Consider the following 23,037-nt stretch of genomic DNA (forward strand, 5'->3'; position numbering starts at 1 on the left):
TAATCTTGATGAACATATAGGTTAAATGTCAGTATATCATACGTTGTTCACATTCCCTTAGTTCTTCAATATGTTACACAAATTCTTCTAGATATTGCTAGATAAAAGTGATTATATATAATGCTATTCAGTGATACATTTAAGTCATCTCAGACTAAATTGGGACTATGAAGACCTCAAAATATCCAAACATCCAAAAATTGTTGCGCAACGTGTAAGAGTACACCCTAATGCACCCTAATGGATTGATTTAGTAAAGGCATTTAAAGAGCAACTAGGTCATGTATTTGGGAAAAGAGACATCAAATGTCTTTGAACTTTGTAATGTCAGTTTAGTTATTCACTAGCCTCTGGGATATTTGCAAACTTTTCAAAGAGAGATTTTTGAAAACTCTGCAACAAAGTTTGAAGAAATTTTAAAAACAAAATTGCCGTTAGCATCATTCATCAGAATATGGTTTGCTTTCCTACTGTATAGTATGTGAAAAGCAGTATGTCAAATGACTAGGTTTTCCAAGTAGTATTCATGAAATAGTATAGTTACACAATACCTGGGTGTTCACCTGCTGCAACTCTGAATTTTGCATCCCAAAATTGCAATCCCAAAATCCCAAAGGTCACTTAAATCCCAAATTTACCTATATGCATGATAATGTTTTTATACTAAACAACTGCCAGTGCCTACCTAAAGAAGTACTTTACCAATGATTGAGAAGGGTATTCCTCAGCAAATTCAACACATACTCCAAAAGTATGTGATTTTAGATGAAGCAACTTTTTAAAAACAAGTTTCAATGTACTTTTCTTATTCGCCATTGGCCAGCCAAGCAGATAGTCCCGCTTTAAACTTATGCCATTGGTTGTGGTAATGTTGATGTGTTGGGTTGGTCAGGATGCTCTAACAGAGCAATGTATTGATGGTAACACTTTAGATTACAGCCTGGAAAGTACTGCGTAATTAAAACGATTTTACAGTGTAACTTTTTGTAATTAGTGTACCTTTAAAGTACTTACATGTCAGTATAAGGGAACAACATGAAAAGTTTGGGGAATAAAGGGGTAACAACCAGGAGAATAAAAATAAAAATAAACTGTATGTATTATAGAACTAAGGGGTACTTATTCTTCTATTATGATACAACAATCACATTTGGGACCAATTTAGCAAGAACATACACTGCGTACATTTTTGTAATAATTGTGTAACAATACATACTGTCTTGTATAGGCTTTGTAAAAATTACAGGGTACATATATGCATTTATACAGTAATCTTTTTAACAAAAGTGCACTGAAAACTAAAACAATTGCAACTTTTGCTTAAATATTGGGGAAAGATATATACTTTTGTTTCATGTGGTGCTTGTTACCCTCTTGTTCCATGTAAGTTACTGGGTAAGTACAATAAAAAATACATACAATCTAATATCACTGACTCGGAAACCTTTATTTGAAAATCAATTTAATTCAAAACAGATTTACAACACTTCTTTTTCATTTAAAACTGCTTTTTTAAATTAAGTCTTCACAGAAATTAGAACGTTTTGTCCCCCCTTTTTTCTCTTGCTTGGCTTCTTCCTTTTGTTCCTCTTCTTTTTCTTTCTTTCCACTGATGAATCTGAAGAAGAAATCATGTCTCTTGCTATTCTGTATTATAAACAGAAAATGCAGTACACCTAGAAATACGTTCTCACCATTTAGGCTACTCATCTTTTACCCTCATGCCATCCAAGATGTATACAACTTTCCTTTTTCAGATTAACACAAATGAAGGTTTTTAGAAAAATAAAAAAATACATCTCTGGGAATACATATAATGCAAGCTCATGTGTTCCTAAAAGTTGGTGCATCAAACAGCACATACTGCAATAAATGTAGTAATCCATACCACTCCAATGGATGTGAAGTGAAACGATAGGTGTTTGTAAGAAAAATTATAATATTTTATGTAATATGTAGACTATTGCTTCAGACCAACTGTAATAATTTGTTTTTCAAATAAAGGTTTCTGAGTCAGTGATATTAGATTGTGTATGTATTTTTATTGTATTTACCCTGTAACTACATGGAACAAGAGGGCAACAAGCACCACTTACCCTGTAACATGGAACAAGAGTAGCCTATTCCCAGTATTTAAAAAATTGCAATAGTTTTAGCTTTACTTTAACTTGCTTTACTTAAACATCAGCACTTTATAAAAACATTTTTTTATAAATGCAAATTTTAAAAAAAGCCTATACAGTTTGTATTGACACAGTTATTACAAAAAGGTACACAGTGTATGTTTTTGCTAAATTGCTCGCAAATGTAAGATTGTTGTATCATAAAAGAATAAGTACCCCTTAGTTCTAATACTTACAGTATAATTTTTTTTTTGTTAATTCTCCTGGTTGTTACCCCTTTATTCCCCAAACTTTACAAATGTTCCCTTATAGTTATGCAAGTACATTGGTACACTAGTACACTATAATTACCAAAAGTTACGCTGTAAATTCATCTTAATTACGCAGTACTTTCCGGTCTGTAATCTAAAGCGTTACCGAATTTTAATATGTTAACTTTAGCTTAAATGTTTTTTTAATGCTAAAATTGAATTGAATTTATTTTTTTGTGAAAGAAATTGACCAGATATAACAACAGTTTAATTTTGTGAAGTTTGTGTTGGGAGAGCGTGACAACAACATCATTTCTTTAAAGCAATTTTAGCTGTGACTTCAGGTGAAACACTTCCGGTTGTATTTTAATATTTGAAGCACGTAAAGTTCTTTGGCTAGAGTTTGAAAAAAACATCACAGATAAATAATCCCACAATATATGTCAACATACCATTGTTATCTGAAAGGAAAAGTAGAGGAAATCATTATCAGGTGGAAAATGAAAAGGAATGCGTCTAATTTTTTTAGAGGAGTTTTAAAGGCACAATGTACACACTGATGTTGTGACCCACACAATTGATAAACCTCAAGTGGTTTACGTAGCTCTTTTAAAACGGATGTCCTGGACATATTGAATATACATGGCCACCACAGGCATGGAAATGAGCATGCGGAGAGATCAGCGAGTGCATTGTGTGGTCTGCAACAATGACCAGACCTGGTCTTTTACTTTACTTTCACTGTTTGAGTCTTTAGTGTTTAAAAGTAAATTCATACTGATGTGGAAAACACATTCTGTTAGTGGTATTATATAAGTAAAATTTACTACGAGTTCATTCGAGCCTGAATTTTGGCACACATTGGCCTCAGAGCTGAACAGATCTTATTATCTCATGGGAAATACTATAGAAATTCAAGTATGTATGAGCAAGTAGACTACACTGATGTGTCTGCCATAAAAAGAGCATTTGAGCACTGTAATACACCTCTAGCCAAGGCCTTAAAATGGATTGCATAGTGTGAGATGTTGACATACAGGCAGAGGGTCTGTAGAGAATGAGAATGGAACGACGGGAAATGGATAAAGGAATGCGAGTGGAATGGGTGGAGAGATGGTTGTTAAGCTCTAATGGTAAGTGGCTGAAGATAGTATAGACGTTGGGATATGCTAACCTGCCAAATCTTTTCCACAAACTATTTTTGCAACATAATAAATGTGATTTAAAGGTATTTGATCACAGTTTTTAATTAAGTGCTTCTCAGTTGGTTTTGGTTAAGATCCGGATTACAGTGGGTAGTTACAATGTATTGTACCAACCTAGTATCATACTAAAGTAAAAAATAAAAATGTGTAAATGTATAAAGTAAATTATAATGAAATGAATGAAAATAAAATAAAAACATTTTTATATTAAATATAATATAAAATAAAATATTTCTATTTCATTTACAATATAATATTTACATTGTTTTCAAATAAAATACACTAGGGGTGAATTCAGGGTGATTGGGACACTTTTTGCCATTGAGATGACTTGGAAAAAGTGTCCCAATCAACCTGAATTCACCACTACTGTTCAAAAATGTGGGGTCAGAAAGAATGATTTTATTTTACACTCTTTTACACTCACCAAGGCTGCATTTATTTGATCAAAAATACAATAAAAATGTTATTACTGTTTAAAATAACCGTTTGAATATATTTTAAAATGGAATTTATGTGATGGCAAAGCTGCTGATCCTTGTGTCACATGCTCTTTCAGAAATCATCCTAACATGCTGATTTGGTGCTCAAGTTTCATTTCTTATTATTATCAATGTTGAAAACAGTTGTGCTGCTGAATATAAAAAAAAAGTTTTTAGGATTCTTTGATAAATAGAGAGTTCAAAAGAACAGCATTTATTTGGAATAGAAATATTTCATTGCATCATGAATTGCATAGTTTGTAAAGTAAATTAAAATGTTGATTGTTTCGATGACTAACATTTCACTTTACAAAGCACATTTAATTAAAGGCACATTATGTAGGTTTTCCCCAGCTAGAGATCACTTATTCAAAACAATAGCAAAAGCATAGATTGATGACGCCGTGAAGGAGCATGGAATCACGTGGAATCTTCACCTCCACAGCCGATGGACAGGATCGTTTTTATGGATGAGCTGATGTATTAAAGTTTTACTAACGTTACTGTGGAATGAGACAGGTTCGTGACGCTCCTTTTGTTTTGTTGTTTGTTTATTTTACGATTAAATTTACGTTTAACGTTCGCCTGTTATGTTCACTCAAATTCACATTAATTTTTTTAACTGAAATAGCCACAAGTGCTAAATTTCCTATAGAGGTCACTTTGTTTGACGAATTAAAGTTGTGGGGTAACACAGCGCTGTTATACTTGGTCAAATCAATCGTACTAAAAATACATCTGAGTGTGTTGAAAGTTATGTTAAAGTGACTCTGGTGTGAGACATTGCAAGGTAGATCGATATTAGAATATCATATCAATAATTAAAGCTGAATGACGTGTTGCTAAATGGCATGCTATTCATTTTAAAACATTTTATGGTGGAGAAAACACTGTATTACTGTTACTACAAATAAAGTTGTTTCTGATTATGCTATGTTAGCCACTTGACAAAATAGTGTTGTCTGATTTACTTTTTGGGTACAAACGTTACTTGTGGTAAATCAAGAAAACAAGAGATTCAAACAATAAGACCATAACCGTGCTGAGCTATATAACAACAATTAGTTTTCTGTTGATGAAGGTATCAGTTGCTCACCTGTCTAATAAAACATACTTAGATTAAAGCATCTTTGGTGTTTCTTTGGTGTTTGGTTTCTACAGAAGTAAAACAAAACAAAAAATCGAGGGTAGCGCAGATGTAACGTCATTAATAGCTAATTTCTCTGGATTTCAACAGTGTTGGAAACATTTAGGATACACAAGTCAACAAAATCTAATACTGTTCTAGTGGTTTTTGGATATTTTAATCCAAAAATCTTACATATTTTGCAGTATGTAAGATTATGTTTATGTTCACTTTTAATTCAGTATGCATAGTATTTTCATTTGCCTTGTTCTTTTACCATGGTTTCAGATAAGGATCATGTCATGTTCTCCAACCATGTACGCATTTGCCTAATTTGGTTAGCTTCTGCTAAGTTACAGTTGAATTTTCACCAAAATACTGCTAGATCAAGTTGATAAGACATTTGACTAACTAACCTATTTGTGCATGATTATATGGTTAAATGCTGTTTTAACCGTGCAGTGAACAGTGTTTTATTTCACTGTTCGTAGGAGAAAAGGGTTCAAAAGTTATTCAATGTCACAGCGCTTTTTGCTACCCTCCCCCACGTCTTTCTATATGTTTCTCTTTCTCCCAGCCCCTCAATGTCCCTACTACCCACCCTGCATGTTTTAACTGAATGCTAAGAAGTTTAAACAAATAACTCAGTGACTCCCTGACAGTTAAGTGGAAAGGTTGTCTGAGCCAAGTAAAATTTAGCATTTAAAATCAGATCCAGAGAAGGATTACAAACAGTCATCTAGTGCTGCATTGAGGAAAGCTGCCCCAGGTAACAGTCAATCTGGTCACACTAGTATTTCACACTTGATCAGGCAGTTATTGGGAGTGGTGCTGGGCACATAAGAGGTGGTCTTGTCAAAAGAAGTTCTCTTTCTCTTGTATGGAGGCAAGCCTTCAGGGTGAATTCTTGGCGAATACACGAGTGTGACGTTTTGCAGCTGACAAATGTAATTTATAGGGGATTTTTCCATGAAAATGTTTTTGGTGTTCATTTATGTAGACTTTGTTATGTAGAAATATTCAAGTTAGAATCAGTTCCATGTCTTTCAAGTTGCTGGCTGATGAAACCATTGAGAAGTGATGAGTTGTGTACTGTTTTAAGAGTAAAGCTGAGCATGTTAACGAACGCTTCCCTTCTGGAATGTTGTCCAGTTGGTTTCAACCTATAGTTTACACATGACTCCAATGACTTGTGCCACCAGCAATGTGACATGACATATTGCTTTTAAACCTCGTGCAATACTCTTTGGTTAAATTGGTTTGTGCTATAGGTAACACTTTACTATGTATTTTTACTCCAATTCGTCGTCGATATATATTAATTTACACAGTTTCTGTCAGTTTAATGACAGATATTTCAAACATACATTAAATCATTAAGACATTAAGAGGTTAAATAAAATATAATATTTAGGCAAATATAGTGCATATATTTAGCGAAAGAGTTTAATTTCTCTAGCGAACTAACAAGCTGTGGACACTTAATGACTTGCCAGAGGTAAATGTAATGTTCCGTGACAGTGTTTACAGGCTGTTTTACTGATGTCTTTCCGCTGTCAAAACACTGATTTAGTGATTACACGAGATATGATACGTTTCAGTAAGTACTGTGTCTTTTAACATACCTTCGGATGTTCATTTATGTTTATTCTGTAACTGGTATTAAAGAGGAAGAGATGATCGCATTCACTCGTGCTCCGTGGTGCCGCTTGAACTGAGGCACCTATGCACCCACAATCTTCTGGCCCACATACCGCATGGAATGACGGCAATGGCCGCGTTTCCACTGTCGGGCCAAAATCGGGAGTGCTAGTGCGTGCCAGGGCCAGTCGCGTTTTCACTGTCACTTCTGTGTCACTTCTTCAAGCCACATCTCACAAAAAAAACGGCTTGATGTGTGGGGGCCAGATACGTCTGGTCATAACCAGATATGACCCTTGCAGCTGCCAGAACTGAGCCAAATGTGCCATTGTTGGCCCAGATGAGGGCTGGATATGCATGATATCTGGGCAGTGATCTGTTACGCCACATCAGAGAGCGCCAAAATGGCATTTATTGTTTGAATTTTGTGATAAAATGGACAGAATTTGAAAGATTACACTTTGTTTCTTATCAAAAGCAAAACACGGAGCTTATTGAGATTATTTGTGGTGGTTAATGGTGGTTAGGCTACAAATCTGTATTCATTGTGTACACATAAGACACACGGAAATTTACGGGAAGCATTCGCGTACAGTTACTAATTACTATTTAATCAAATGTCAAAGAAGAAAAATTTGTTTTGTGACATAAGGTAAAGTGAGGTCAACCTCAACAATGGGCTATAGTGCAGCAGATTAGTAAAAAAAATCGTTCACTTTGGTATAGAAGCATGAAATTTGGCACAGATACTCTCTAAGGGCCACTATTTTGGAAAAAGGCGTTGGCCACTCAAAAATTCAATGTGGCGGCCAATTTTCAAGATGGCCGCCATTGCCAAAGTCAAAGGCCCAACTATTGTCCCCAACCCGCATCTCCTCCCGCAGCTTTTGTCACAGACCCACGAATGAGGCATCAAATCGTTCGGATTATTCGGAAATGGTGTGCTATGACTTTTATAAGTGATCGGGGGTACGATGTTCGCCCCAGGGGTGAAAAAGCGGCCGAAAAAAATCCCATAGACTTAACATTGCGACAAACTTTGACGATTCATAGCTCCGAGCGAGGATTTCGCAGAAACGTGTGGTTTACCAGATTTGAAGAGGCTGGCAGGCTCTGTAAGAACGTACCTCACAACAGGGTAAAAGGTGCACCCCTGGGGGGCAGGAGCTGCCCAAAGTTGCCCCATTGACTTAATATGGTGTAGGACGGCCCATGAAATTGTCACGTGATGAAGAAAATAAGGAAGACGAGGATTCAAGTGTAGGAAGGTAAGTTTAATTAAATGACTACAAAACAACATGAAAACTGAAAACCAAAACTGAGACACAGGAAACACAAGGGAAACAGATAATAACGAACCAACACAGGACTGCAAACACAAGGAGACTAAATAGGGAACAAATGACAGAAGGTAACAAGCAAGACAGGTGAGGGAGATAATACAATTAACAGGTAACGAGATGGGAGGGGCTGACAATAGACAGGAGAGCACATGGCACAAAGGAAACACATGACAAGCCATGTGCTCACAATAAACAGAACTAGAACACAAGAACATGACAAACCGGGAATGTCAGACCTCTGTCACCAGCTAAGATAAGACTAGACAGAAGTGACAGAATCCTGACATTAACCCCCTCTAAAGGAGGACATAAAACCGAGACGGGAACAAAAACATACACAACCCAACACCACAGCAGACAAGTCAGATACACCAAAAACAGAGACCAAGAAGGGGGAAAAGGGGAGCCAAAACAGAACCAAATATGAAAGTCAATCAAGTCCCAAGCATTGACCAGGAAGGGACGGGAGGGTGGAGGGACGGGAGGGTTGAGCCAGGGAGGTTCAGGCCTATCAGGAGTCCTGGCCGAGGTCCAGGGTGGTGCAGGCTGTGTAGGTTACCAGGGCGGAGCAGGCCCTTCGGGCGGCCATGGCAAAGCAGATAGTCCATTGGGTGGCCAGGGCAAAGCAGACTACCCATCGGGCGGCCAGGGCGAAGCAGACGACCCATCGGGCGGCCAGGGCGGAGACGACAGTCCATCGGGCAGCCAGGGCGGAGACGACAGTCCATCTGGCGGCCATGGCGGAGGAACAGGAACAGACCCTGGCTCAGGCTCAGGAACATACACCAGCTCAGGCACAGGAACAGACACAGACACCGGCTCAGGAACAGACACGGCACAGGAACAGACACAGGCTCGGTGGCGGCCATCTTGTCCGGAGGCACTGGATCGGCAGACGTGACGCAAGCGGTCCCTGGATTGGCAGACGTGACGCGAGCGGTCCCTGGATCGGCAGACGTGACGAGAGCGGTCCCTGGATCGGCAGACGTGACGCGAGCGGTCCCTGGATCGGCAGATGTGACGCGAGCGGTCCCTGGATCGGCAGACTTGACGCGAGCGCTCCCTGGATCGGCAGACGTGACGCGAGCTGTCCCGTGATGCGAGCGGTCCCTGGATCGGCAGACGTGATGCGAGCGGTCCCTGGATCGGCAGACTTGACGCGAGCGGTCCCTGGATCGGCAGACTTGACGCGAGCGGTCCCTGTATCGGCAGACGTGACGCGAGCGGTCCCTGGATCGACAGACGTGACGCGAGCGGTCCCTGGATCGGCAGACGTGACGCGAGCGGTCCCTGGATCGGCAGACGTGACGCGAGAGGTCCCTGGATCGGCAGACGTGACGGGAGCGGTCCCTAGATCGGCAGACGTGACGCGAGCGGTCCCTGGATCGGCAGACATGACGCGAGCGGTACCTGGATCGGCAGACGTGACGTGAGCAGTCTCTGGATCGGCAGACACCATGTGCTTTTTCCATGCATGCAACACCGCCAATGCATAGAACGAAAAGACCGCTTTCTTGGCCATGGCAGGACTGATGATGGGAATGGTAGGCTCCGGAATAGTCTTCCTCCTCCACCGTTTGCGAAGTCGCGGTGGTGCTGACCACCGAAAACCAGAGAGCTATCAGGCAGATACAGAAAACACAAGGGAAACAGATAATAATGAACCAACACAGGACTGCAAACACAAGAAGACTAAACAGGGAACAAATGACAGAAGGTAACAAGCAAGACAGGTGAGGGAGATAATAAAATTAACAGGTAACGAGATGGGAGGGGCTGACAAAAGACAGGAGAGCACATGGCACAAAGGAAAAGCCATGTGCTCATAATAAACAGAATTAGAACACAAGAACATGACAAACCAGGAATGTCAGACCTCTGTCACCAACTAAGATAAGACCAGACAGAAGTGACAGAACCCTGACAGAAATGGGTAGTCATACATTGCATAGGGATTTTGTATTGAACATAGCTCTGGATCACAGTGTCATAGAGACAAGGGGACGGGCTCATTTTAATCAGACGACCAATCAGTCTCTCAGGATCATTGTGAAGCTATTACGCCACGCCCTAGCAACCATTTACAGCACCTTAGCAACAAGTTCCATTCCATTGAAAGAGATAAAAGGGATAGAAGTATCATAGAAACATGAGTGTGGTCTCGTTTTACCCGGGGCAGCAAACATTCAATCATGAATTACCTGAACACTTCTAGCCCCCCCCCCCAGCAACCATTGTTAAGCACCTTAGCAACCAAAATCCAAAGAGGTAAATCTTCTATTCTGAATGTGATAGGGACATGGGAGTTGGTTTATTTCATACATAGTGACACGCAGCCTTTAGAGTTTCATGATTGGCAGCTGCCAAGCCACTCCCTAGCAACCAAAGAGAGTACCCTAGCTAACATTTTGCAAGACGTATACTGCCCTACAAAGGCAAAAGACCTTAACTCGCTAGAGTGTGGAACTAAGAAAAATGACTTTAAAGATTTTTAGTTGTCCCGCCAAATTAATTATAGGTAGGACACTGGAAATTTCGCAATTAGATGTTTAAGTAATAAACATTATCTACATAAAAAAATCTTGAGCTCAAACTTGACTTTTGACCACTATTTTAAAGTTACTGTACTCTGCCTTTGTATTGTCAGCAAAAAGAGAGAAGTCATGCCAAGGCAAAAGACAGTGACTTCCACATTATCAATATTTGGTTGCTGATCACCATTAACAAAATCATTATAGTAACACCTGTATAAAATCTAGTGATCATGGCATTTATTTTGAATGATTTACAATTACTTATAGCCATGTACTTATTGTGCTTTGGTTGCATTCTGGTGGCCCTATTAATTCATTAGACATGACAAAATACTTCCGTAGCGGTAAAGAGTATAGGCTATCTTCAAGTGGTACTGAGTGGCATAAGACTTTCTAAACACGCGTTCAAAATGATCACGATAAAACAGATCCTCGCGCACATTCTACCCGGAGACTGGATTATAGCGATGGATCTGAAAGACGCATACTTTCACAGACACTTACCGAGATTCATGTTCAAGGTGTCACGCTCCTCGTCCGTTCACGAAAAGTAGCCTATGCAGTGCTTTCCCCCTTGAGACTCAGTAGGGAGCGCGTTCTGGACTACCTAGACAACTAATGCATTTATAGCACAACCTTCTGTGTTCTGCGTCTTTTCAGTATGCGGTGGTTTCAGCAGCCTATCTGCCCTATTATTGTGGTTGTGCACTTCACTCGTCCCGCGGATTTATTCCGGACGCTGTGATTGTATAACCTGCTTGTAACAGCTGAGCTGGTCTGATGTTGTATGCACCAGCACTTGCTTCATTATGTTGTATGCACCAATATACCCTTGTTGCTTCATTATTATCACTCCCTGTGATGTATTTGTCCTGCGTCGGCTCGACCGTGTTCAGGGCGGTGCTGAAAGCGCCGGCGAAGTTTTGGCTCTCTGCCAGCTAGATGCATTAATGTTTCAACCAGATCCGGTAACCGAACTGGGTGAGGCGGGGCTTTAGTTCTTTGTTGTATTCACCTGCTACGGCATGTGTAACACTTTTCTGTCAACTCTGCATATATCCTTTGCGAACGATATCACACGTTTGTCGATGGAGCGGGTTAAGAGCATACTATCTGACCGCATTAGTGCAGGACAAGGCTCTGAGGACATCAGAAGTTACAGGGACTGATGGCAGCTGTAAGTACACAGGCCAAAAATGTGCCAAAAATATCAATAACTCATTTTCAACCAAAAACGAAGTTACGGTCTTTTGCGTTTGCACGGCAGCATATCTCTGCATCAGAACATCGTATGGAGATGGGGGTGGGCTCTTTTGACTCATGCTAGCAAACAGGAGTTCCAACATGCTACACATGCTAGCTGTGAACAGATACATGCTAATAGCGATTAAGTAAGTGCTAAATCATGCCAAGAAAATGCTAAGAACTCCAATAGTGACCATCTGTGACAACTACTAACCACCTACCAACACCATAGCAACCACCCAGAATACCCTAGCAACCGCCTACCAACACCATAGCAATGACCCAGAACACTCTAGCAACCACCTAGCAACCACCTGAACACATGAATAAGCCATATCTCGGCACCAGAACATCGTACACACATGTTTGTTGGCTCGTATGCAATCATGTACCACACCCTAGCAACCGAGTAGCGAGTTTTGCCACTGCAAGCACCCACTCACATTTTCTTCTGGAAATGTACATTCTATGGCCATCTTGAAAATGGTCGCCATCTTGAATTTTTGAGTGGCACACACCTTTTTCCATGATAATGTTCCTTGAAGAATATTTGTACCAAATTTCATGATAGCATCACCATTTGAAAAAAAATATGTAAGTATTCAAGAAAAATGGCGGCCATCTCGAAAAATGGTTGCCATCTTGAATTTTTGAGGGACAAGCACTGTTTTCCAAAACAACATTCTGAAGAGAGTATTTTCACAAAATGTTATGCCTACATGATATCACTGTTTGAACAATTGACAATGAGCATTTGACAGAAATAGCGACCATCTTGAAAAAATGGCCGCCATATTGAATTTTTGGGTGGCCAACGCCTTTTTCCCAAAAAATGACCCTTGGAGAGTATCTGTGCCAAATTTCATGCTTCCATACCAATTTGAACGATTCTCTTGAAATATGCCATTAATCTGCTGCACTACTAGGGCTGGGTGGGGCAGCAGGGGAATGGGGGCGTTAGGTACACCATGAGAGTATCGCGATACTTAACGCGAAATGTGTATTGCGGTTTTTCGGTTCGGTTTGAATATCGATACACCCCTACTTAACATTAATAAATGCTGTTAAAAGTGTTGTTCATTTTTAGTTCATAATTTATTAATAATGTGAACTAATTGAACCTTAAATTGTTTTATATAGAATCAGAAGATCAAGCTAAGTCACCAATGCTATATTTGAAAACGTCTCAGTTATGTATGGTAACCCTCGTTCCCTGAAGGGGAATACATACGGATACATACGTCTTGACCGACGAATAGGAATCTGACCTGAGAGGCCAATCTACTTCTAGTGAAACTAAACGAGCCAATGCACATTGGCGTGCAATCATTTGCATCAGCTGTTCAGCCACGCAGCGCGGGTATATAATGAGTAGAAGGTGCGATTGCACTTCAGTTTTGTGCTGAGGAGCCGAGCCAATGAACTGGCTGGCCCGGCGGTTTGCAGCAGATGTGGCGACGGGACGTATGTCTCCGTTCCCTACCAAAACTCCACAACTGCTGACCCCATCCAGTGCCCTGTGCAAGGCTCTTGCCCCTTCTTGCCTGGAAGGATGATAGGAGAGAAGTTACACAGAGTATATCTGTCACTGTTGTTCCGTGATAACCCATACAGTGAAATTATTGGATTACACTGGGAAAGCGTGCCCTTTCTGTTAGGAAGGTGAGCGCTGCAGAACCCACATTCTTCCCCGAAAGAATTATGTGGCGATATACATATGGACTAATCTGAATGTTGTAGCCAATTTTGATATGTGTTATATGTGTTTTGTTGGCGGTAAGTTGTATAGGGGTGACGCTCTTCCACCTGCACACCAGGGGGCATAGGCAGGGAATCACAGTGGTTACGGAGGGTACATGAGGAAGTCACAGGTGAATAGCGAGAGGGAATTACGATCTGGGGAAGCCACACAGTTTTTCAACTAGTGGCGATCGTACCACAAAAAAAAAAAAACACTTGAGGGAATTTGAAGTCGTCTCCAATGCGTAATGGCGCAACAAATCAGGTCTGCCATGGCATTCGATCAACACTTTATTTATGCAGAATAAAATTACTTACAAAATACTGCTGCTTCCATTACTGATGTAAATTGAGCTTGTACGTATGCAAAAAACAGTTAACACGATGCTAATGGCTGGACATAACAAAATCCATCACGAACATCCACACATGCACGCATGCACGGTTGAAAAACTGTGTGGCTTCCCCAGATCGTAATTCCCTCTCGCTATTCACCTGTGACTTCCTCATGTAGCCTTCATAACCACTTTGATTCCCTGCCACCCCCTGGTGTGTAAGTGGAAGAGCGTCACCCCTATACTACTTACCACCAACAAAAAACATACAACACATATCAGTTACTAGTAAGACTTTCTGTTAATAAAATATCTGGTAAGAATATATTCTGTATTAACAATGCATTAAATCACATTAAACATTATTAAACCACTATAAATAAAACAAATTAAGTGATGTCTCAAGTCAAGTGAATCATAGATATCATATAGAGACTAGATGCCCTATTGGCCGCTGTGGCGCAAGAAATGCGGCCGCCATATTAAACCGGTCATACTCCTATTTGCGTTGCATAGCAGCAGTAGATTTCAGAGCACTGTGCAGCATATTCCTGCTCAAATCGGCGGACCATCACTCGGGGATTACTTTACACAAGTAAGATTTAACATTTAACATTACCGTACTATTAGTTGTATTTTCTGAACAAAATATTCAATGTGTCCTGTATCGTAGCTACGTGTATGACCTTTGCAGCAAAAAAACCCGCGTGAAAATCCGTTCGGTTTTCAGTGAGATATGATTAATTAAATGCGCTGGCAGCTCATTGCACCTGCCAAACAGATTACACTGAGCGGAGCGGGTGACCGGTTTAAGATGGCAGCCCCACGACTCGTCCGCGCCAATAGGCAGTAGCGGTCGATAGGGCGTCTATCTATATGCATAGCTGTCAACCCTCCCGTTTTTTCCGGGTTTCTCACGTATTTTAGCTCTTTTCCCGCTGTCTTCCCGTTTTAGTATTTTCCCGTAAAATATCCCGTATTTTTACGCTCTGATTGTGTGAGACGTACAAGCTCGGGCAGATTCGGCTTGAAGTCGTTCATCCTCGGATGCGGCGCCGTGGGCGCTGTTACAAAAAAAGCCGTACACACAGCAAAGCGAAATGGGGTCTTGCGGGTCTTGCGCACCCAACACATCATTTTTGCCGCGCTCGTGCAGACGCGCCGAGTATAAACCATGCTATAAACAAAGCTTGACCCTAACTCCGTGTCAGCGTGCGCTCTGATCGGTACAGACCTCTCCCGAATCATCTCCTGCAGGAGCCTCCGAACTTCCGAAGCACCACTAACTCCGCCTCCGTTTCCCTCGTAAGCTGATATTAGTAGTTAAACATTCTCTATGATAAAACATTTTTTGTAAAAAATATTTTAATAACACGGTTTTGGCGGTTATAGAGTTCTAATTACGGTGTTCAACTATAACCGTCGGTCTCACGGTTACGGTCACACCCCTAACACACACACAGACACACTCCTTCTCTCTCTACCTCTCTCTCTCTCTCTCTCTCTCTCTCTCACACACACACACACACACACACACACACTCTCTTTCTCTCTCTCTCATATATACACACACGTCTCTCTCTCACACTATATGTAGGCCTATGTAGTTATAAACTCTTTAGACTGTTAATGATTAGTGCTTTTTTTTTAAAAGTTTGTGGGTAAGAATCGTGTAAAAAAATCCCTTATTTTGGGGATGGATTCCGGGAAATCTCCCTTATTTTCAATGTTTAATGTTGACAGCTATGTCTATATGATGTCTATGAAGTGAATTACAAGTCATTGGACAGGCGTCCAATCACAACTGACTTCCGGAAAAGGGGAAGTAACCAATGACATTTGAGGTTATTAAAACAGTAAGTCCCGCCCCTCGACTGCCAAAATAAAAATTGTTCGAGCGAGTAAAAGCAGCAAGCGAGAGAAGATCAAGCGCGAGAGCCTGTGGAATGATCATGGAATGATCGCGCACGAGGGCTTGTGTTGTGTGCAGAGGACATGTCATGAGCGCGCGCAGGGTTTGAATGAGCTCGCGCAGGGTTTGAATGAGCTCGCGCAGGGTTTGAATGAGCTCGCGAGTTCCCGTTTCCTCGCGTGTAGATCTGTCCTCTGGCGAAAGTCATTTACCGCGCCAGCATCAGTTGTGCGCTCGGTTCTTATTGTCATTGATTTATCGCCATAGAGCTGCATATTTTGTTATTTTAGTATTATTTATAGACTATATTTATGAATATTTTGAATTAGCTCTTATTTTTATATTTTCAGTTTTCATTTTATTTTTAAAGATTTTTATTTTAGCTTTAATTTATTTTATATATTAAAACGTAATGCAACATTAAGTAATTTCCATTTAGGTTATTCATCTAATATTTTATTAATAGCTTTATTTTTAATTAATGAAAACCGTTTTGAATTGTTTTACTAACAATAACAACACTGATTATTCATGATGTACTTTAATTGTACATTTACATTGAACATTATTTATCACTATATACAATTTCTGTAAAATTATCAGGATTCGGATTACAGATAAATTGTTCATGCCTTTAAATTAAGTGCTCAGGCTACTAAACTTATGTTAAAGTTATTCAGTACTACAATTTTCTATTTATTTAATTAATGACTAGTATGAAAAAAGTCTTTTAGTAGTGAGTTTAAGCAAGAAATAATGATTATGAGTTTATGAGGAAATGCTTTCCACAAGATGCTTCAACAAGGCTTTATTATTGTTTAATTTTGTGACTACAGGCATACATCAACATTTAAGAGTGTGCAAAGCCTTCAGATACTTATAACAGAATTACCATTCAGCCTGATGGGTCAGACACTTTAATGACTTTTACCGTACAGTGTGGAATTCCGCCAGGCCACAGTACAAAAGGTCAACACCTCAGGCTGGCAGCTGAATGCTAAATCTTGGAAACGATATATAGTCAATTTATTAGTCAGATGAGGCTAATAAGAGTCACTTTTAGAAGAGTTGTGTCGCTTTTATATTCTCCCAGTTGTGTATGGTAATTGCCTTGGTGAAACAATTTTCAGAGTTATCATTTATTCTTATTTAATTTTGAATGATGTAAAGTCATATTTAGATTTTGTATATTCATAATATTCTAATTTCATAACATTTCCTAAAATCTCTGTTACTCCAGGGTTTCACGTAGCATATTTTATTTTTTAAACATCAGCCCTTTCCATTTTATAATTTATTTGCTGTGTGTGAGGAAAGACCCAGGCGTGAATCACCATGTGCTGTCTGGCAGTTGGTAATTATTGCAACAAATCTTATCAAGTTTTTGAGTGTACAAGGTTGTGTTCGGAAAGTAATTCAGGAACCACAGCTGGCAGGGGATGCTGGAAAACTTCCAAACCTCCGAAGCTTGAGCCACGTATTCAAACTTGTTGGCTGAATGTGACTGTGAATTTCATATCCTACACCAATTCACCTTGTTGCTTCTTCCCACAGCATTTCACAGGGTCTCATAAACACACTGATCTCATATTTGTTTACATATTTCTGATAGATTCACCCTGGCATTGGAGAGATATTTTTTCCATTTACACTTTCTTACGTATTTGAGACACTGTGCGATAATTCTCATACACACGGCAAGAAACATTCTCAGTAGAGCTGTTTGAGTCACATGCTGTTATGTTTGTGAGTATGTGACCACTATTCCTGCCATATGGAATAGATCCCACTGATTTCAACATCTGAACCATCAGTAGTTTGCAAGCCTCTAGTGAGTTAATGTATAACATAGTGTTGGCCCGACTGATGTCAGTCATAAATAATAATGGAGTGCAAATGTACTTTTCAATTAATACTGTGCACACTAGAACCACTATAACCCCCATACCTCATTTTGGGTTATTAATTGTTAACTGAAACTAAAACTATACAAAAAAAACTTCAGCTTGTTGCTAAAGCAGCATTTATTATTTTCATTCAGTTTAACTTGATGTACTAAAATAACTAAAACTGAAATAAAAATGAATAAAACAATTTTTTTAAAGCGAAATACCAAAAAAACATCAATGATACTAAAATAACACTCATCGCCACCCCTTCTAACCGTAGCTAAAAGACAGAATGCCAAAGGTAGCGTCTCTCCAAAGGCAGTTGCGGCCACTCTTGTCAATCACTAAAGATTAGAATTTGGGATGAGTGTCATAAACAAAAAGTATACAAATCTTCCAGAGTTTCGATGTACAGCTGTAGAGTTAGGTAATGACGAAAAAAGAGCACACAAGTTTTTTAAGTCAAAACATTAGTTCCAGAGCTCTTTGTTCATCAATGAATTTACGCACACAGAGAACGGCATGTTTTACCAGAACAATAGTTTGCCTAGAAGTGTGGTTTTTGACATGCCCTTTACATCAGTTCCCTTAAAAAAAATTGCTCTCTCAGAAGCTCTTTCTTTATAAGTGATCATTTACACATGCAGTTGAAAAGGCAAGAATCCAAAATAAACCTAGAATTACAAAATTCCTGGCACTCTTGGGCTCTTTTTTCTTCTTGAAACATGAGAACCTCTTGAAGCAGTCACAATAGAGGTGGTGAGAAATGGACACATGGACCTCATGTTTCCTGGACACACAGCTACATCTTGACAGTTCTCACAGTTTCTCATAGGATAACTTTCAGGAAAATTAGGGATTAAGAGTCTAAACAGAAGACAGGATATGAAGACGGAGTCAAAGAGGCCATTTAATGGTCTTCAGGCTGCTGCTCTAAAGTAGCTCTGTGGTCACTTCGTAGTCATTGTAAATATTGTGCAATATCGCCTAGAATAGACATCTGTACAACCAGCTAAGAGACTGTTTTGATTGTGTGCTTTGGTTCTGTGTAAATGATGCAACATTCTATGTTGTTATCATAACAGAGTACTATTACTGTTAAATAGCTTGGGGTCAGTAAGATAAAAACTTTTTTTTTTTTTAAGAAAGACTATATGCTGCTTCAGATGCCTCACAATATGAGATATTATTTTGTACTATTTTTAGTCAAACTGCTTTTATTTTATTTTTTTCTTGCAGATCTACTTTAGAGAAAACCATTCACTCCACACTTCACAACTTTCACTGCTCAAAAAAGAAAAAGAAAGAAACTATACATCATGGAACTTCAGAAACTAACAAACGGTCATCACCTTGACTTCCAACATCTTGAGGAAGGGTACGTGTCATTTATTAGTGATTTTGCTTTTAAAACAATTATACGCTTGTCTCTAAATCGGTTACTGTGTATCTATTTTCTGTTGCCTCGCAGATGCATGCTAAAAGCAAAGCAAACACACTAGTCAGTTGCTTCACCATCTCTAGAAAAACACCACAGTCATGAGCAAAGTTACATTTATTTTTAAGTGAATATTTGGGTGAACTTAAAATGAACCTAAATGGAAAATGTGAGCATTGCAACATCACTGAAATATTTTTTCCTTGGGACTGAGGAATTTAGCAGCACACCACAGCATAGCCTTCACCTCATTAGCACACAGAAATAACCTTGGATTTATGGTCACATTAATGCATTCCGTACAGGTTGAACAAATCAGCTGTGTTAACTTTTAAACAACAATATAATCAATGATATCATCCTTGACATATTTTATTACTACATGTAAACACTATGATAAACCGGTCCTGTCTTAATGGCTGTCTTGTAAGGCAAAAGGCATCCGACTTAATTTTATTAACCTGAACCCCATGCGGCTTTGCTATACATTTACTTACACGGTTCATTTGACTTGTTAATTTTGAAGCGTCACAATTGAGTACCTGGTAATTGTTTCATTTCTAAAGTGTTGCATTTGTCTATTTGTTTTAGAGAGTCACCTGAACGAGAGGAGTTTTTACCACACAAGAGTGATGGAGGAAAACCCCCTCAGTTTACAGATGTGAGTGCAGAAATAAAAATATCATTCCATCCAGCTCATATTAATAAAGCATCCAACCATTCAACTTTTGATCAACGTTTTCATCAGTTATTTCCATGGTCTCTTTTCTCACTTGCTTTCCCTCTTATTGTCTCTGTGTCTTTTTTTCTGCTAGTTTGAAGGAAAGACATCATTTGGAATGTCTGTCTTCAACCTTAGCAATGCCATCATGGGTAGTGGGATTCTGGGACTGTCCTATGCCATGTCCAACACTGGTATCATCCTCTTTCTGTGAGTATCCCAAATTGCACCTCAGGTTCACAATTAACCACAACGTAAATGCTCTGGAGGTCTCCAGAGTAGGTAGTTGTATGCCATGTCAAACCATTTGAATGATCAGTAACTAATTATCTAATGAAATTCGATTGCTTACTTTCTTCATTTTAAATGCACATCTTCAACTATGTAGAGAATTTACACGAGGTACAACTTTTTTTCATGTTCTTGTGTCATGTATTGTTGTGACACATTATCCTGTTCTTTTACTTGTTTATGTTTCATGTTTTCTGCTTTTTTTAACAGGGTCTTGTTGACCTGCATTGCTGTCTTATCAACATACTCTGTCCATCTTCTGCTGAGGAGCGCAGGGGTTGTGGGTATGACCAATTCAGAAGTTTTTGTGTTCATTTTAAAGGATTAGTTCACTTCAGAATTAAAATTTCCTGATAATTTTTCTCACCCCCATGTAATCCAAGATGTTTATGTCTTTCTTCCTTCAGTTGAAAAGAAATGAAGGTTTTTGAGGAAAACATTCCAGGATTTTTCTCCATATAGTGGACTTCAATGGGAACCAACATGTTGAAGGTCCAAACTTTAATGCAGCTTCAAAGGGCTCTACACGGTCCCAGCTGAGGAATAAGGGTCTTATCCAGTGAAAAGATCGGCCATTTTCTAAAAAAATTTAAATGTATATACTTTTTAACCACAAATGCTCATCTTGCACTAGCTCTGCGATGCGCCACACATTATGTAATCATGTTCGAAAGGTCACGCTTCTTTCCGCTTCAAAAAGGTAGGGAGTAGGGCGATAAACTCCGTCTCATTTTCTCCAACAACTTCAAAATTGTCCTACATCGAAACTGCAATTTGGACCTTAAACCCGTTGGTTCCCGTTGGAGTCCACTATGAGAAGAAAAATCCTGGAATATTTTACTCAAAAACTTTAATTTCTTTTCGACTAAAGAAAGAAAGACATAAACATCTTGGATGACATGGAAGTGAGTAAAAAGAGACTTTTACAGTTGCTCATGACACCAATACTTAAATACTTCTATTTTTCATTATTTTCTTAAAACAGTATTTTTCATTATAAGTCATATTAACTGTACTCTGCACAGCACGTTGAGTGAAATTTTGAATAAAAAAAAAAATTAAATAAAAAAAAAAATTTAAATAATTAAAAAATTATTTAAATTTCAGAATGTCTCAGTATTTATCACGTCACGCTTTTAATTTAATGACAATGATGAATTATTGATTGAAAGAAAGCTTTCAATCTAACGCTTTATGATTATTTCCAGGTTGTAATTAGATTTTAAATGCAGTATTTTCAATGTGGTGTCAGAAATTTGGACCCGACTACATATGAGATGTGCGTTAGTTCATCAGGCTAAATTAATAAATCATTAATCACTAACCTGTAATATTGTCTCTACAGGTATTCGTGCTTATGAACAACTGGGTAAACGAGCGTTTGGACACCCGGGAAAAATACTGGCAGCTCTTGTCATAACATTACACAACATTGGTGGTAAGTTGGAGTTTTGGCTTGGTTCTGATCTAATTTCCAAGCTCCTTTTTTATCTCTGTATCTTTTCTCTGACTTTTTCCTTAAGCGGTCCTGTTATACTGATTATAGGTTATTATTATCCATTAGATTGAAATAGTATCTCTCTATTATTTGTTTCGTTAGTAGGATTGAATAAAAACCATAAAATGTATTACTCATAAAGGCTTTTAAAGTATTATAAAGCCTTTAAAAATACAGTGATGTGATTTAGGAGCAGTCCCTGAGTCTCATGAGGAATAATATGTTGTGCATAATGTTAGCAGGACTATGTTACATAACCTTCCCTCTCAGACTAACAAGTGTTTTGTCCTGCCAGCAGTATTGTAATACATTTGTGATGCTTTTGGCTCTCTAAACTTGGAAAGAATCAAATCTTCTACAGTATAAAATGTTGCAGTGCAAAACTCCATCATTTTTCGTAACTCATATTAAATATTGCTATGTGTTAACAATTATAAAATATGTACATCTGCCATTTAGATGGATGTCAGTACAACCAAACTTGGTCTGATGTATCTGTCTCTTTCTTTTAGCAATGTCTAGCTACCTCTTCATCGTGAAGTATGAATTACCTCTGGTTATTCAGGCTTTCCTTGGCCTTCAGCACAGCAGTGGGTGAGAAACACAATAATCTGTTTCTCCCCGTGTTCTCCTAATGAGTCTAATTTAATCTAGCCAAGAATTAGATCAAATGTTTGGGTCATCCAAGGTAACTTTGCATTCCAACCTCAGAGCAATCCAAATCCATCAACTGTTGTTGAAATACATTAACACTTGCAGCTTTCTTTGCAGTAGGCCTTATTCTGTCTCTCACTTTTTTTGCTTATAGTGAGTGGTTCCTGAATGGCAACTATCTGATCGTCATTGTGTCCATTTGCCTCATCTTGCCACTTGCCTTGATGAAACAGCTTGGTAAGCCATTTTGTTTTGTGCTGGTTGTGAATTCATCATCTTCTCATCCTTACTATTTGCTTGTCACATTGGCAGTTTTCATAATATTGTCCTCCTCTCACTTGTAAAACACAATCTGCTTTACTCACACACCCATTTGAAAGGGTGCATGGCCTTTTCTGTAGAGTCCTGCAGTGTATCCAGAGTGATTTTTATGAAGTCTTTTGTGTCTGGTTTAGATTTTTTTTTTCACGCTTTGAAATCTACAGATTAAATTTTTGTTGAGAGCGCTGATTTGTAACCCGAAACAAATAGAAACAAACAACTGTTGCTAGAATCAAGTCAAGTCAAATTAAAGGTGCAGTTAGCGATTTGAGAAAAGCTGTTGGATCG

At 38.9% G+C, this 23,037-nt stretch overlaps 2 protein-coding genes across 2 annotated transcripts in view; one reads left to right on the forward strand and one right to left on the reverse strand.

Moving 5' to 3' along the window:
• nt5dc2 (5'-nucleotidase domain containing 2) overlaps nucleotides 1-16,690 on the reverse strand; it is a 51,893-nt gene extending 35,203 nt beyond the window's left edge. The window contains exon 1 of the mRNA XM_077223535.1: nucleotides 16,679-16,690. The gene's annotated coding sequence lies outside the window, so the exon portion shown is untranslated. The remainder of the gene's footprint in view (nucleotides 1-16,678) is intronic.
• The window catches only part of slc38a5b (solute carrier family 38 member 5b), a 30,052-nt gene that overhangs the window by 1,616 nt on the left and 5,399 nt on the right, over nucleotides 1-23,037 (forward strand). Inside the window, exons 2-8 of the mRNA XM_077223542.1 lie at nucleotides 19,066-19,204; nucleotides 19,856-19,925; nucleotides 20,080-20,195; nucleotides 20,487-20,560; nucleotides 21,622-21,714; nucleotides 22,287-22,368; nucleotides 22,583-22,665. Of these exons, the coding sequence (XP_077079657.1) occupies nucleotides 19,146-19,204; nucleotides 19,856-19,925; nucleotides 20,080-20,195; nucleotides 20,487-20,560; nucleotides 21,622-21,714; nucleotides 22,287-22,368; nucleotides 22,583-22,665 (577 nt within the window). The 5' untranslated portion in view covers nucleotides 19,066-19,145. The remainder of the gene's footprint in view (nucleotides 1-19,065; nucleotides 19,205-19,855; nucleotides 19,926-20,079; nucleotides 20,196-20,486; nucleotides 20,561-21,621; nucleotides 21,715-22,286; nucleotides 22,369-22,582; nucleotides 22,666-23,037) is intronic.

This window comes from Siphateles boraxobius, unplaced genomic scaffold, assembly GCF_051911475.1.
Source record: "Siphateles boraxobius isolate OS27281-9 unplaced genomic scaffold, OSU_SipBor_1 9, whole genome shotgun sequence".
NCBI lineage: Eukaryota > Metazoa > Chordata > Actinopteri > Cypriniformes > Leuciscidae > Siphateles > Siphateles boraxobius.